Source organism: Nyctereutes procyonoides, unplaced genomic scaffold (genome assembly GCF_905146905.1).
Source record: "Nyctereutes procyonoides isolate TBG_1078 unplaced genomic scaffold, NYPRO_anot_genome, whole genome shotgun sequence".
Classification (NCBI taxonomy): Eukaryota; Metazoa; Chordata; class Mammalia; order Carnivora; family Canidae; genus Nyctereutes; species Nyctereutes procyonoides.
The window spans coordinates 2,732,042-2,748,847 of record NW_026575126.1 but is presented as its reverse complement, the minus strand read 5'-3'; the positions used below and the strand labels follow the sequence as shown (position 1 = coordinate 2,748,847).

The following is a 16,806-nucleotide window of genomic DNA, read 5'->3' as shown; positions in this document are numbered from 1 at the left end:
TCATTTTCACCATCCTTAACACATGATTACCATATACTTTTAACAAAGCTGAGAAACTAGAATTGATGTATTAATAGTAATTAGAACCCAGATTTCATGTGAATTTCACCATTTGTCATTACTCTGTTCTAGGATCCAGTCCAGGTACCACAGTGTAGTTGGTTTGTTGTATCTCTGCAGTCTCTTCTGGTCTGACAGTTTTTCATTAGTTCCTTGACAATCTTGAGGAATACTAAGTGGATATGCTGAAGAATATCCCCCATTCTGAATTAGTATGGTTTTTCTGGTGTTTAGACTGGGAGAAGGGGAAATTGGAAAGAGTATCTAAAGAAAAATGCCCTTTTTTTATCATAAATCTGGGGTACATAATATCTGGATTTGCCCAGATTCGTCACTGTAGTTAGTCTTTACCCTTTAACCTACTCCACTCTTTGGAAGCAAGTTACTAAGTATAGCCCACCTTCAGAGTAGAGATCAGGGAATTAATTCCTGTTGCGCAGGGCTGTCTACTCCCTTGACTACTTCTGTTAAAACCTCTCCCATGTATCTGTATGGACTCCTGCATATTTCTTTTATACTTTAGGCCGTAGTCCAATGCTGTTGCTGTGTTATTGTTCAGATTGTTCCAGCTTTGCTCTTGGGGAAGTTCTTTGAGATTGGCTCCTGTGGGCTCTTTTTTTTTTGATATGCCTCCCATTCTTCAATAGAACAGAAAGTAGGTAATGGAGGAGGGAGGGAGGGAAGAATTTGTCAGAGGTATCATCAAACAGGTGAAGGGGAACTGGATTCATTGTGGGTGAGGGGCGAGGGTTGCGGTGCTTTGACCTTAAAAAGGTGCCTTGGCTATTAATTTCAGTATCAGGAGGGATAGAGCCAGGTAGCATTAGAACCAAGTTTGTAGTCACTGAGAGTGACCAGTAAGTCGTATGTTTCCTTTATATAGCATTACACACACTTATACAAAAACGTAGTAATAGTTCCTACATACGTATTTAGCAAAATAAAAGGTATACTAGCATAAAGAATATTTTCACCAACCAGGTAAATTCCTAAATATATCTAATGAGATTATGAGGAAAGTTGTGTTACTCAAGGATCTATATAAAGGACTGGGCTTGAAGCTAAAATTATGTAGGACAGCCCTTTTCCATTTTAATTTAGTGAGGGAGTGCTTACAAAATATTTTACAGTAGAAATAAAGTGATAAAAATGGGAAGAATTAGTCTTGCCTGAATGAAAGCAAAACTCTTGAATAGTCTTGAAGTTTATAGAGGAGTATGAGCTAATTTGCAAAGGCTCAACTTTTGATCATCTATTTAGGGTTCTAAAAATATAACTGGGAAAACTTAGGGAAAGAAGGAACCTCATAATCTGTCAGAATTAAACTGGACCGCATTGAACGCTGATTAAAAATGGCGAAAGATCTTAGTGTTGTGGTCAGAGCAGAGAGTTTTGTACCTACTAAAAGATAAAACAGCTGTAGCCTATAATCAGGGTTACCACAAAGATTGAGGATCTCCAGCCTGCAAGTATCGGCTGTTCTATTCCCCCACTCGTGTTATTTCACAGATACCGATGCTCAAATGCTTATTTCATCACGGACAAGCAGTTCTGTTTGTCATTGCTTTGCTTAAAACCTGTGCAGCTTTCAGGATTAAATTAAAATCCTACATACCATTAAGAAGTCATGATTTTCTTCTTTTTCCAGGATTCACACCTTTCCCTCCCCCACAACTCCTGCTGAACCACTTGTGTTATATTTTCATTATTATACAAGTTTCCTATGCCTGGAATGCTCTGTACACACACACCCCACACACACCTTCCACGTTCTCCTTTGGCCTCATGACTCAATTCAGAATGCTGGGATGCTCTCCTTGGTTCCTGAGCGTTCATAGGAATTATGTGAATTTCCTTTGAGCCCTTGTCTTTAACCCAGTATTCCTAGCTCTTAACACTGTCCTGGCAAGCACTCCGTGTTTGACAAAGGAGCCTCTAATAGCTGTTCTGTTTCCTAAGAGGTTTTGATTAATTGTGTTTCTTCCAGTATTTAAATATAGGAAAAGTTTTTGTTCTTTACCAAAAATAATTGTTTGCTGGAATTTTTCTGAAGTTCTAGCTTTGCAAGATAAACCAGCAGGAAAGTTAGTTCCCGGACTTAAGAACAGGTAACGTCTCTACTTAAGTTTTAATAAGGCCATTTCTTCATAAACTGTTTACAGCTTTTAAGTTACCAGTGCAACTATGCTTCGTTGAGGTATAGAATCTAGAATTTTCATATAAATGAGCTGTTTTCCTCAGTGTTGTGTTTAAAGGACACAACTTGTATTTATTGGAAACAAAATGGAATTGGGACCAGCAGCCTCACTGATGTACATTCTGAAACCTGTTTAGATTTTATTAAGGACAAAAGCACTAAAAATTATTAAGCTGGAAGTAAGATCTTCTGGTCAGCTACTGATTTATTCCTAACATGCCTCAGCAAAAATATTAACCTGAGCGACTTTGCTATAAATTGAGTTCTGTAGAGCACATGATCATTGAACTAAGAGTAATGGGGTGCCTCATTTGCAAAATAATGAATTTAAAATACAGTTTGCCTTATTCTGATTTAAGAGCAGATTAAATAGAATCCATAATGCTTCTGTATATATTAAAATATTGTCTCATAAATTTACATGAGTCTTTAGGTATATCATGCACTATAACAAGTACAGGTTTTTTAAAAATGTAGCTTAAAGCTTTAAAAACTTTAGTGGAGAAGAACATAGAATATATCGCTGATAGTTACACCACTGAAGTACATTTTATTGGAAAAAATTATTCGAACATTTTCTTGGATTCCTACATATCCCTGGCTTTTATGAGGAAAGTGATTTATGAGTTACTTGGTCAGTAGTGAAATGAAAACAGGAAAATAAAATACAAAATAGGAATGTTGAATTGTGGATAGAAATCTGATTAATAAGTATTATTAATTCTCTTGTTGAAATTATTCTTCAGTCTACCTTTTGGCTTCAAACCTGCTGAAAAACGTTACCTGAATGATTAAATACTTCACATCAGGATTGAGCAGGGAAAATAAATCATCTGCATTCTTGTAATTCAAAAATTGTAGGTTAGAGTTGAAGAATTTTTAATGTGATACTAGTGACAATGATCAGAGAATAGGAAATTATTTGCACCTTTCTAAGTAGTGTGATTAGCATTACAAGATTGCACTGCTATGTGTCCCAGTTTTAAAACTGCCATTGTTAATTAATTAGAATCACAGAAAAAGAAAGGTTCGATTTGCTCCCAGACATGAAGACCACATCAGTACTTCCAGGGTACATATGCAGCAATTCAGAACCTGCAGTACTAAAACCCTACAATGGAAAAGTGCTGAGACAGACTAGGACGTTTTACTTGTGTTGGTGTGCTTTTATAATTTTCCCGCATTTAATGATGGAAATGGATTTAAACCCATTCATTAAATGGAGTGTCCCATATCCCAGTCTGAAGGAAGTTATCTGACCATTATAAACCACATTTTGAAGCAAGTGATGACTGACATGAACTCTAATATTGGACTTGAGTTTGGTAAGCCAGTTAGGAAGTAGCAGGTTTTCCTCTGCATTTGACTTCTTATGTCAGCAAAGGAAATGCCAAGATTTATAAGTAATTCACATATTAAAAAGAACCTTGCTCAAGGATTAGAAAGACTGATGTATTTAACACACCATCGCACTCTTGTCACTACTGCCATTTGTATTGCATTTGCTGGGGCTTTAGGAATCAATAGGATCTCTTTAAGATTGTTGTATTTTTTTCTGTCAGTGGATGATTTAGCACAGCCCTTTCAGAGGGTAATTTGTCGATGTCAGTACTTAGAACATACGAATTAGGTTTATTCAGATACTCAAAAACGTTGAATCTACTGTACTTACAAACTAATAATTAGATGGTGAGACAGCAAGATGCTCTAGTGAATCTATCAATACTAGGAAAACAATCACAAATTTTTATTAGTACCATGAAGGAAATAATGAGTGGTGGGTAGAAGATCTAAAGGTCAGGCAAATGGTCCTTGAGAGAATAATTCCTGAAAGGTTTGTAACAGAGTTGCTAAGTCTGTTGTAAGATGACAGTTGGTGAAGGTGGTGTAAGGCTTAATGAGTAAAAAATGGCATAAAATGAAGTGATAGAGACTCCATCATGTAAAGCCTCAGTCATAGAAAAGAATTTGAGTTGGATTCTAAAAGCAGTTGGAAAATACTGAAAGGTTTGAAATAGTCCTAGTTAGCTTTAATACAGATTTGGCTGCTTTTTGGAGAACAGATTAGAACTACTCGATGGGAAAAGGATAGTGAGTGAGAAGGCTTGCTTAAACAGGTTAAAGTTAACAGCATTTGTGTGATCAAAATAAAATTCTAAATTGGGTTATGTCTGGAAGTAAGAGGAAGACGGTAAGTGATTTTAAACCATTTTAAGATATAATCCTCAAAGGGGATCCCTGGGTGGCTCAGCGGCTTGGCACCTGCCTTTGGCCCAGAGCCTGATCCTGGAGACCCGGAATCGGGTCCCACGTCGGGCTCCCTGCATGGAGCCTGCTTCTCCCTCTGCCCCACCCCCCATAAATCTTCAGGAAAAAAAATATAAAATCTTCAAGAAATGGTGAAAGTACTAATTTAAGGTAAACTTTAATAGTCAAGGAAGCATATTTTGAGTTCTGCAATAACCACGAAAGAAGGTACAACGGGGATCCCTGGGTGGCTCAGCGGCTTGGCGCCTGCCTTTAGCCCAGAACACGATCTTGGAGTCCCGGGATTGGGTCCCGCGTCGGGCTCTCTGCATGGAGCCTGCTTCTCCCTCTGCCTGTGTCTCTGCGCCTCTCTCTCTCCCTCTAGAGAGAGAGAGAGAGAGAGGCTTTACATGATGGAGTCTATCACTTCATTTTATGCCCCCCCCTGTCTCTATATATACACACACACATATATATACATATATATCATGAATAAAATATTTTAAGTACAACAAAAAGTTAACACATAAGAAAAATGGGATAATGAAAATCTTAAAATTACAAAAGGTTCTCAGAATGAAAAACAAGCTAGTTAAACTAATTAAAGTAGGTTATACACCCCAATTATGTGTTGTCACACTCGATTAAAGTTTGCAGACTCCCATTATATCTTTATAAAATGCAGTCACGATAACATAGGTTGAAAATAAGATGGGGGAAAAGGTACCAAGCAAATACTAACCAATATGTGGTGATATTAACACAATAGGCCAGTGAGTATTAAAAAGAAAGCAGAGGAACTGTCCATAATGATAAAAGGTTCAATTTAACAGTAAGATGGTGATTATGCATAAACTTGGAAGTGAGCGTTAGCCCAGGCTTCTCATAAAGTATTCCATACCAAAGTCTAAAAACTTCAGAATGTTGATTGAAAGGGTGAATAGATCTGTGTAGTTAGAATAGCTTTCTAAAGTAACAAAAAGCTGCTTTTTGTGCAGAAAACAGAAAAGCTGAAATAGCTTTCTCAGTAACAACAAAAAAAAACAGCATCAAGCACATAGAATATTTAAACATGGTCAAGTCGATGTAGTGGATCGTTGTAAAACCTTACATCCAGCATCTGCGCATAGAATACACACAGGCTGTTGAACCCTACAACTCTCGATTTATAGCCCAGAATATATTCGGCTAGTGGGATTAAACTAGAACTCCATAGCAAAACTAGAAGTGGTTCGGATACAGCATCCCCACGTGTCACGATGGACAATAGAAGTTTAAAATACTGTGCACGGTAACGAAGATAGGTTGGCGGAAAGCAGGGCTTAGAGGGAAATGTGTTAACTTGGAAAGCGTAGATTAGGAGAACCAGTATCTAAGTTTCCATGTCAAAAATCTAGAAAACCTCAAGCATGTAGACAGTGAGGAAACCATAAGAACACTTGCTTCCTGGCATGATTCACCCCTCCACCCAAAACACAATACCTTGAACAGAAGTTTTCAATATGTTGAACAAAAAGTATAGAAGACCGTGATCATCTGCTAGCGGGAAACAGGCAGGGTGAAGCCTACGGAATGCCGCCACCTTAGTCCTTTGGGTTCCTGGGACACCTCACAGGAGTTTCCTGGGTTGAGAGAGCGGGGAGGACAGGAAGGACAGGGTCACTTACGGTGAGAACAGGAAAGTGCATGCCTGTGGAGATCCCTAGTGGGTCCTCAAGTCCTGGAAAGTCGTGGTCAGCCCATGCCTGGGAAGAAACCCCACAAATGCAGGAAGCCCTGAAGAACCCCAAGCATTAGAAACGATTACAGCAAACCTGTACAACCCCTCAGCATAGTCCATCAAAAAGGAAGTTCAACGTCCTCCTCCTCACCACTTGATGCAAAGTAAAAAATGTAAGTCTACTGGATTAAAGATCTGAATATCAAAGCAAAAGTATTTCAGGATGATCCAGGAGAGGTCTTGACTTTTTCAGAGCGAGAGCAGGTGAGTGAGGGGAGGGAGACCAGCAGACCCCATGCAGAGCCCGATGCAGGGCTCTCCTCCAGGACCCTGATCTCATGACCTGAGCAATAAGAGTCGGAGCCTTAACCAACTGAGCCACCCAGGTGCCCCTGAGACCTTGACCTTCAGTAGGAATTCTCAAAACCGTAAAGGGAAAACTGAGCGTTTTTTCTAAATATTTTTACATATGAGAGTTGACCTGACTCAAAAGTAAAGTCAAATGACAAGGTAAGAAAATGAGAACTAGGTGATAGCTCTACAAAGAGCTCCTACGAATTAACAGCATATGAAAATGTACAAGGCAAAGATGGAGTTAGTAGACGTGGATTCATTAATGAATGAAGTTGGGTTTAAATTCACTAGTTAGATAAATCTGAATTAAAATATTCATTCATTAATGAAGTTAGTAGACATGGATTCATTCATTAATGAAGTCGGGTTTAAATTCACTAGTTAGAGAAATCTGAATTAAAATATATTTCACCTATCAGATTGTAAATAAACAGCAGTACTAGTTCAGGGCTGGCAAACAGAAGCAGAAACTCGTATTTTGAGAAGTATCTTAGCATGAGCATGGAAAAAAAACTTAGAAAGAATACATCTCAATCTGTTAATACTGGTCTTGGGAGTGAAAAGGAAAGGTGAAGATATTATTAGCATGTTAAAATATAATACAAATGCTGTTCAAACTTTCTTGTTTAAAAAACTTATTACAGTAGATTAAGAGATGGCCATGATCTGACCCAGGTGGTAGACGTGGAAACAGACAAGTGAATGTATCCGAGCTACAGTTTGAATTAGAATCACTATTACTGGATGATAGATCGGAAGAAAAAGACGGTGGAAAAGGAGGACTCCAGGATGGCCCCTGGCTTTCTGGCTCCAGTAAGTGGATGGTAATGAGATGTGGGAAGACTCGTGTAGACCCAGGAGCGGGAAGACCATGTGCAGTCCCCTCTGAACACACCCCCGTGTCTGCGGGCCACGCAGCCCAGCCGGGTGCCAGAGAGCTACTTGGATGAATGAAGCTGGAGGTCAAGGAGATGGAAACTGCAGGTAGAAGTTCGGGGGTCATCAGTAGAGCGGTTCATTTCTAAGGATTTATCCTGTAAAAATAAGTCCCACAGGTGTACACACCAATATATACAAGAATGCTGTTGCGCCGTTGCCGTAAATAATCCAAACATTCAGAAAAGAGCTTTTTGGATTATTCGTGGTATTTAAGAAGAATGAAGGATTTCTACACATAGTAGCCAAAGAGAGGATCAGATGTTGTTAAATGTTAACAGACAGCAGGTTGTTAGAGCACTTCCAGTAGTGGTGGGAAGCTTGAGTCACCGGGATATTTCTTCTGTTTTAATCTAGAAGATTATAATTACACTAAAGTCCATTTTGTGTGACATGAGATAAGGTTTATGCTCATTTTTATTTTCATACAGGTATCCAGGGGTTTTCTGGGGCCATTTTTTGAAAAGACTACTAACACCTTTGCTGAACATGAGTTGAGTGCTTAGGGACGGGTGCGTGTATACCCCCCTCCGTGTGTACACCCACACCTGTATACAGGTGTAAGGGCCGGGAAGTGCAGTGTTCTGTTCCACCCGAACAGACGCGTCTGTCTTTGTGTCAGTATCACGCTGCCCTGCAGATGACAATTATAAAATTTGATTAGAATTTCAAAACAACTGAAACTCACTGGAAAGCATTCAGAAGCATGCAGAAATTGCAGAAGGGTTTCATCACACACACAGAAATAATACAAAATAACCAACCCAGCAACTGAAAGGGCTAAGAATTAAGGGTCGCTGGCCTTTGGGGTCGAGGGTGATGGCCAAGCCTCCTGACTCCGCGGAAAAATCAGGCCCATTGGCAACAAGGGCCAGAGGGTGGAGTTGGAGGCTGAAAAAGAAAAACCACTGCAAACTGAAATCGGAAATCCAGAAGACCAGAACCCCAAAGGGAATGAGCTCCAACTTCCGCCCCATGATGTTTGGCGGCTCAGCTCCGCGAGAGGGAGGCCCGACCTTGAGGAGGAATCGCCGGAGGCCAATGGAACCCGGCCCTGACCCGGCCCTGACCCGGCAGGCCGCCCGCCGCCCCCTGCTCTCCTGGGGGCCTCGCCCCCATCCGGCCCCGCTGCGGGCCTGAACCGGGCTCCCGAGGCCGGGGCCGGGGCGTCCGACCTGCCTGACCCAGCTGGGTCACGGCCCCGGGGACGGGGGAGCGGCCTAGGCGGGCGGGGCGCCGAGGGGGGCCGCCGCCTCCCCCCAGGGACCCTCCTGCGGGAGCCTCCCCCACCTTGGGTTCCTGGGAGAAATCCTGTGAGCACGGGGCCTGCACACCTTCCCCAGTTCCTCATAAAGTGCTCGCGTGTTGTCGCGCCGGCTGTCACGCGAGGGCGAGGGCTCCGAGGCCCCGGGGCAGGCTCCGTCCTGTTTCTTCAGGTCCCGACCGGCCACTGCGCCGCCGCCGCGCGCCCCGGGGGCCCCAGGAGCCGGGGTCCGGCCCGATGGCGCCCCGTTAGGGCCCCGTTAGCGCCCCATTGGCAGCCCTGTAAGCGCCCCGTTAGCGCCCCGTTCGCGGCCCCGTTAGCGCCCCGTTAGAGCCCCGTTGGTGCTTTACTAGCGCCCCGTTCGCGGCCCCGTTAGCGCCCCGTTAGAGCCCCGTTGGTGCCCCGTTAGCGTCCCGTTGGTGCTTTACTAGCGCCCCGTTGGCAGCCCCATTAGCGCCCCGTTGGCAGCCCCGTTAGCGCCCCGTTAGCGCCCCGCGGGCGGCCGTGAGGAGGCGGCGGGCGGCTGCGGCCCGGTCAGCAGGCCCCGCGGCGGAGCCCGAGTCCGTGGGGTGCTCGGCCCGCCTGTGGCCGCACCGTGTCCGGGAGCCGCCCCCCACCCCCAGGCTCCGCGGGGCCGCCCGACGTGCGCGGCGAATGCGAGGCTGTAAGACGCGGGGAGCAGAGCGGTTGAGCGCCGCCCTCAGCCGGGGCCGTGACCACCGGTCCCGGGATCGAGTCCCGCGTGGGGCTCCCTGCGTGGAGCCTGCTCCTCCCTCTGCCTGGGTCTCTGCCTCTCTCTCTCTTTCATGAATAAATACATAAAATCTTTAAAAAATAAAATAAAATAAAAATAAAAAGGGGTCCGGTGAGCACGGCCGGCTCAGGACCGAGCACGAGGCCTCCCGGTGACCCGCCGAGGCCCACGACGGCCTGTGAGCCCAGGGACAGCAGCGCCCGCGGGGACACCCCAAGGGGCTGCGAGGTCGCGGCCGGGAGCCGCCGTGTCGCCCGCCCGTCGCCAGGGGGCGCCGCTGCCTCGGGCCACCGCGCTCCGCCGGCGCCGGGCTCCCAGGGCCGCCCCCGGACCCCCGGCTTGGAAGGCCGGCTGCGGAGAGGGCCCAGGGGTCGCTGCCCCCCAAAGGAGTCCCCCTTCTCCGAATAAAAACGAGAAGAGCTTCCCATGCAACTGGGAGGCGACGGCTCCCTCTCTGCGTGCGAACACGCCCTAAGTCGTCAGATAAAACCGGTGACCCCGCTAGGGAGCCGCTGCTGCAAAACTGCCCTTGCTCGGGACTCGCCTCCAAACGCTCGCAGGTGTGTATCTGACAATAACCAACCGCTGTTTTATTCTCGAAATGATAGTTTGGAAAAAAAAAAAAAAGTTTCCCAAGTCCGGGTTTCCAATGAGTTCATGGGTAGAAGACACAAGTTTGGGGAAGGTTGAAAGGGTAAACGCTTTGCTCCTCCTCGAAACACACCATGAGTAATAATGTCATTATTAGTGCATGTTGTTCCGGTGAAGTTTAAATTACATTTTTTGCTTTTTCTCCTTTAAACACTATATAAATCCTACAGTGATGTGGTTTTTTTGTTTTGTTTTGTTTTTGTTTTGTTTTCTTTTGGAAGTTCTACAGAATCGGCCCAACAGCAGAGAAAGACTGTGGGCCGTGCGTCCGGCTCCCTGGCGGCCAGAGGGGACACCAAGGAAGCCACCCGAGGCCAGGGGACCAACGCGGATGACGGGGAGCACGGCATTTACACATGATTTTTAGGGATCTTCTCATTTCCTGGACGATGTGAAAAGGCAGAAAAAGCAGACCCTCCCCCAAATGTGGGAGCGATGGTCCTATTGATGTTCCTGCCGCCAAGAGCGGTTAGGGACCCACGCGCCGCCCACGGGACCCGGACTCCCTGGAATGCCTGGGGCGGGAACCGGGGCGCCGTCGGGGCGCGACGACCACAGCCTCGGGCCTGGAGGGCCCCTCGGGTCTGCGCAGTGAAGGATGCTCAGGGCACTCGCCCCCTCCCTAACCCGACACCTCGCCGCGCGACCCGGGGGCGCTTCACCCGGGTCCCCCCAGCTCCCGGGCCCGGCTGGCACCTGCCCGACACTAGGGCACCCCAGCTGGCACCTGCCCGACACTAGGGCCCCCCAGATGGCACCCGACCCCCACACTTTGGCCCCCAGATGGCACCTGCTCCGACACTAAGGCTCCCCCAGATGGCACCTGCCCCCACACTTCGGCCCCCAGATGGCACCTGCTCCAACACTAAGGACCCCCAAATGGCCCCTCCCCGACACCAAGGCCCCCCCAGATGGCACCCGCCCGGATACTTGGGCCGAAGCTAATTTTGTTGCTGTTGTTGTTAACGGGGGTTGGAGGGGAAATCAGGTGGAGCGCGAGGGTAGTTGAGATTTCATCTCGGAGTTGGACTAGGTCTTGTTTGGTCTCCCCTTCCGTCCTTCATATTTTCAGGGCGCCCCCCCCCCCCCAGCAACAGGACCGCTGGGCCGGCTCGGATCCCGGCGCCCAGAGGACCGAAGGGCGCGGTTCCCGGCGGCTGCGGGGGCGGCGCCCACCTGGGCTGCGGGGGCAGGGGAGCCGCCCTCCACCCGCTCGCCAGGGGCCTGGGGGGCGTCGGCCGCCAGGTCGGGGGGAAGGGGGGCAACCTGCCCGGGGTGCGGGAAGCGCCAGGAGACGGTTCAGCCCCCGCCGCCCGCCCGTGGGCGCTCCTCCGGCAGAGAGGAGGGGGAGGAGGCGCAGGGAGGGGGCATCGGCTAGGGAGGGGAGGATCGGGTAGGGAAGGGAGCACCGGCTGGCGCGGGGGGGGGGCCGGCAGGGGGGGAGCACGATTAGGGGGGGTACTGCTTAGGGAGGGGAGCACGGTTAGGGAGGGGAGGAGCGGGTAGGGAAGGGAGCACCGGCTGGGGAGGGGGGGCTGACAGGGAGGGGAGCGCGGTTAGGGAGGGTACTGCCTAGGGAGGGGAGCACGGTTAGGGAGGGGAGGAGCGGGTAGGGAAGGGAGCACCAGCTGGGAGGGGGGGCCGGCAGGGAGGGGAGTGCGGCTGGGGGGGGCCGGCAGGGGGGGAGCACGGTTAGAGGGGGTACTGCCTAGGGAGGGGAGCACAGCTGGGGTGGGGGTCCGCCTAGGGAGGGAGCACGGCTGGGCGCCGAGCACGGTGAGGGAGGGGGTTCGCCCGGGGAGGGGGGGTCCGGCCGGTGTTCGGGCAAGCGCCCCCCTCCGCCCCCCCCCCCCCCCCCCCCCCGCCTTCTCCCCTTCGGGAGAGTTTCCACCGGGCCGGGCCGCCCGCCCCTCCCCCTCCCCCTCCCCCGCTCCTCCCCGCCCCTCCCCTCCCCCTCCACCACCCCCCCCAACCCCCCCCCCCCCCCGCGCCCGGCCCGGCGCCCCGCCCTCCGCCGCCGCCTCCGAGGGGCGGTCCCCGGCGCGCGCCCTCGCCCCCGCGGGCGTGCGTGCGGCGTCCCGGAGTCCCGGAGCCGAGAGCCGACGGCGCGGCCCGCAGCATGGAGCGCAGCGCCGCCGGCCCCGCCGCCCGCCCGCGCCCGCCGCTCCCGCCGCCGCTCCCGGGGCGCCGCCGGCTCCCGCGCCCGCCGCCGGCATGAGGGGGCCCCGGGGCGAGGGGGGCGCGCCCGCGCTGTGCCCGCGCCTCAACCACTCGCTCCCCGGCCCGTCCCCGGGCCTGTGGGCGGCCGAGCGCTCCGCCGCCGCGGCGCGGGCCAACGCGACGGCGCCGCGGGCCGCCGGCCAGGACTGCGGCTCGGTGTCGGTGGCCTTCCCCATCGCCATGCTGCTCACCGGCTTCGTGGGCAACGCGCTGGCCATGCTGCTCGTGTCGCGGAGCTACCGGCGGCGGGAGAGCCGGCGCCGGCAGTCGTTCCTGCTGTGCATCGGCTGGCTGGCGCTCACCGACCTGGCGGGGCAGCTGCTCACCAGCCCCGTGGTCATCGCCGTGTACCTGTCGCAGCGGCGCTGGGAGCACCTGGACCCGTCGGGCCGCCTGTGCACCTTCTTCGGCCTCGCCATGACGGCCTTCGGGCTGTCCTCGCTGCTGGTCGCCAGCGCCATGGCCGTCGAGCGGGCGCTGGCCATCCGCGCGCCGCACTGGTACGCGAGCCACCTGCAGACGCGCGCCACCCGCGCCCTGCTGCTCGGCGTGTGGCTCGCGGCGCTCGGCTTCGCGCTGCTGCCGGTGCTGGGCGTCGGCCGCTACGCCGTGCAGTGGCCCGGCACCTGGTGCTTCATCAGCACGGGCGGCGCGGGCAACGGCACGGGCGCCCCGCGCGACCGCGGCGGCCTCTTCTTCGCCTCCGCCTTCGCCTTCCTGGGGCTGTCGGCGCTGGCCGTCACCTTCGCCTGCAACCTGGCCACCATCGAGGCGCTCGTGTCGCGCTGCCGCGCCAAGGCCTCGGCGGCGCAGTCGGGCGCGCAGTGGGGCCGCATCACCACCGAGACGGCCATCCAGCTCACGGGGATCCTGTGCGTGCTGTCGGTGTGCTGGACGCCGCTGCTGGTGAGGCGCGGGGGCGCGGGGGGCGCAGCGGGGGCCCCTGCGCGGGCAGCACCTGCAGGGGCGCACGGGGTCCTGGGGGCGCGGGGGTGCGGGCAGCACCTGCAGGGGCGCACGGGGTCCCGGGGCTGTGGGGGGCGCGGGCAGCACCTGCAGGGGCGCACGGAGTCCCGGGGCCGTGGGGGGCGCGGGCAGCACCTGCAGGGGCGCACGGAGTCCCGGGGCCGTGGGGGGCGCGGGCAGCACCTGCAGGGGCGCACGGAGTCCCGGGGCCGTGGGGGGCGCGGGCAGCACCTGCAGGGGCGCACGGAGTCCCGGGGGCGCGGGGGGCGCGGGCAGCACCTGCAGGGGCGCACGGAGTCCCGGGGGCGCGGGGGGCGCGGGCAGCACCTGCAGGGGCGCACGGAGTCCCGGGGGCGCGGGGGCGCACCGGGGGCCCCTGCGCGGGCAGCACCTGCAGGGGCGCACGGAGTCCCCCCCGGCGGCCACCTCGCAACTGAGCTCTGAGCTCGCATCCACCTGCCGAGCACCTTTACTTTTGTTTTTTTTAAAAATATCTATTCATGAAACATTACGGAGACGGGCACACACACAGGCGGAGGGAGAAGCAGGCTCCAGGCACGGAGCCGGACTTGGGACTGGATCCCGGGTCTCCAGGATCACGCCCTGTGAGCCACCCCGGCTGCCCCGCCCAGCACCGTTAGAGGCCACGCGTGGCAGGAGGCCGCTGGTGCACCGCCCGAGGCCCCGAGGGCAGGGGGACGCCCCGCTGGCGTTGCAGCGCCCGGGCGGAGATGGGGGCGTGCACCGGGTGCGGCGGGAGCAGAATGGCTGGGCCGGCGGCTGAGCGCTCTCTCCGTCCGTGTCACACGCCGGGGCCCTAGCGGGACAGCAGGCGGGGACCCCAGGCGAGCGCAGCCCCCCCCCCCCCGCCCGGCCCCGGTGGCACCCAGGGCCCGCCCTTGCTCGCGGCCGCGCTGGGACTGGAGGCAAGACAGCCCCTTGGAATGGCGCTGCGGCCTCCCTCCGGGAAGCGTTTGTAAGGGACATCCAGCCTGCGGGCCCCCAGGGCCTGGGAACTCTCAGCGCCTGTGCCAAACACAGAGTTATCCAAGAATTGGAGGGGACAGGAGTAAAGGGGGGAGAAGGGGGGAATGGAAAGGCCTGGAGACACAGGGTGACCCGGGACAGATTGCAGCAAGCAGTGAGGCTGCAGGGAGTAGAGGTTGGGGGGGGGCGTGGGCTGAAGAAAAATGAGTCCTTTGTGAGCACTTGGACTTGCACACTTCCAGAGACCGGCGGCTACGCTAGGAGGTCCCGGCACTGGGCCAGACCCACTCGCTTAGACTTGCTAACGCTACCCCCCCCCCATGGAGGCCCCCCTCCGTGCCAGGCGCTTTGCAGCTTTGCAACGTGCTTTGCTGGATGAACCCAAGCGCCTTGGGTTCATTAAACCCATAGCACAAAGCTGCTACTATTTCCATCCCCATTCCTCAGACGAGAAACCTGAGGCTGGGGGAAGCAGTGTTGCCGGGACCACGGAGCCTGGGAGCGGCAGGGCTGGGATGCAGACCCCCTCCCTCCCGGAGCCTCAGTGTTCCCACCTGCACCAGCGCCCCGGGGAGGCTGGAGGGAGCCAGCCTTGAGCATCCCCCGAGGTCCTACTGCCCCCAGGACAGGCAAGGGCCAGGGCAGCTCCAGGCCAGGCCTGAGACTCGGGGTGGGGGCGGCAGGGGGGCTGCACTTTCTGGCTCCTTGCAGAGCCGCACAGCCTGGGAGCTAGTGGTGTTCACACTTGCCCAACCTGGCACTTTCCAGATTTTCCTGTGTGGTGCTTTTAGCTAGAGATTTCTGTGGGTAAGTGTCAGTTACGAACACCTGATGGACGGGTGTCTGTTTAGGTTCCAAGCCGCAGGCTCCAGAGGAGGCATTACAGGAGGAGGGACCTGGTGGTTGTGTCAGGGGTAGCAGGTGGTACGTTGGACCTGGGACTTTCTTAGACAGTTGGGGGACACTTCTGAAATCCGTGGACACGGTTTTCAGAACCACTCTCACGGAGTCTTTCTTTTTGGTGATGAAATATGCCTAACGGGAAACTTGCCATTTTTAAGCGTGCAGTTCAGTGGTATTAAGCATATTGAGGTCGCCGCGCAGCACATTTAGTTTTGAATTTGTTGTATTTAAAAATAGAACCTTAGTTCCTTTTCCCCCCTCCCACTCCTGCATTTGGCAAACCGGATATTCCAAGGATACCTGGGTTTCACTGGTGCGGTAATACTTGGAGCACAAGTCTTGGCTTCAAATCAGTGACATGTGGTGACGAGGAGAGTTATGTTGGGACCTCGCTGCTCACGAGTCACTGTGTGGTCACGGTTCTGTGTTCCAAGGGCTGCAACTCAGGCTGATGTCATCACCGTGGCTTATCAGAACCAGCACCAATTTTAGACACATTTACTTCTATGGTTGAGGAATGGAGTATATAGGTGGCCAAACAGACGTGGGAAGAGTTCTAAAAAATAAACCTTTTATTAAGGTGCTAATTATTAACATAACTTTAAAAGCGAACAGAGTATCTGAATTTTTCAGAGCTGCCATTTGAAGCTGAGTTTGCTCTTATCAGGCACTTTCTATTCTTTGAGTTTGCTCTTGTCACACGCTTTCTATCCTAAAACAAATGCGATTAAATCATGTGAATAAAATGCTTACCTATACAGTTAACCCGACAGAGAGAAACCATACAGCGTGTATTGATTTCAGCAGCACGATTCTGATGCCTCGGGCACAGTAGCCCTAAGAATTTAGATCAGTTTTGAAAGTTGTGAGCTGGGGTGGCCAAACCCACTCTCTCTTAAGAAAGACATGTCTGGAACTGCTCCTATTTAATTCCTGCATTCAGAAAATATTAACTGGCTTGCAACTTTTTACTGGACACTGTGTTGACTCGGTTCGTACAAAAACATTGATCTTAAAATGAAATAAAGTCAACATGTAATCATATCAAAGAGGAGAAATTCATGGTCTCCAAAGTAGGTACTTCTTAAACCCAAGTTAACGGTTTAGTCTTCTCTTTTGTGCACCATCCAAGTTAAAGCTTCAAGTGTCTTCAGAGAAGTCTGTAGGAGAAAGTCATTGCAAAGGAAAGAAACTGGCAAAACTGCTTTCTCAACAGTTTAGGGAATTGTAAGAATAAAAACACTAGAAGTTAGTGAATTGAATTTTTAGTCATTAATGTTAAAGTGAGATTTCTTTTTTTACAACTGTTTTATAATTACAGGAAAATACAGATTCCCTGTTAGTTTTTGTTGAGCTGGGCATAGACACTAACCTAATTATTCAAACTCCTTACTTAAAAGGACCCTGAGTATGTCTCATTTTGAAGACTATCACAACTATAATAATATTTAATGTTACTGCTGGAAAACTTAGCAGAGAAGAAATACCGTAATAAGAAAACATCCAACCTGCAACAAGTTTCTACTACTTAACACCTAGATAGAGGT

At 51.9% G+C, this 16,806-nt stretch overlaps 1 protein-coding gene across 5 annotated transcripts in view; it reads left to right on the top strand.

The window, feature by feature from the left end:
• The first annotated feature begins 12,348 nt into the window (after positions 1-12,348).
• The window catches only part of PTGER3 (prostaglandin E receptor 3), a 179,854-nt gene continuing 175,396 nt past the window's right edge, over positions 12,349-16,806 (top strand). For all 5 annotated transcript variants that reach the window (XM_055339661.1, XM_055339656.1, XM_055339658.1 and 2 more), the window contains exon 1: positions 12,349-13,309. In XM_055339661.1, coding sequence (XP_055195636.1) covers positions 12,398-13,309 — 912 coding nt within the window. In that variant the 5' untranslated portion in view covers positions 12,349-12,397. The remainder of the gene's footprint in view (positions 13,310-16,806) is intronic.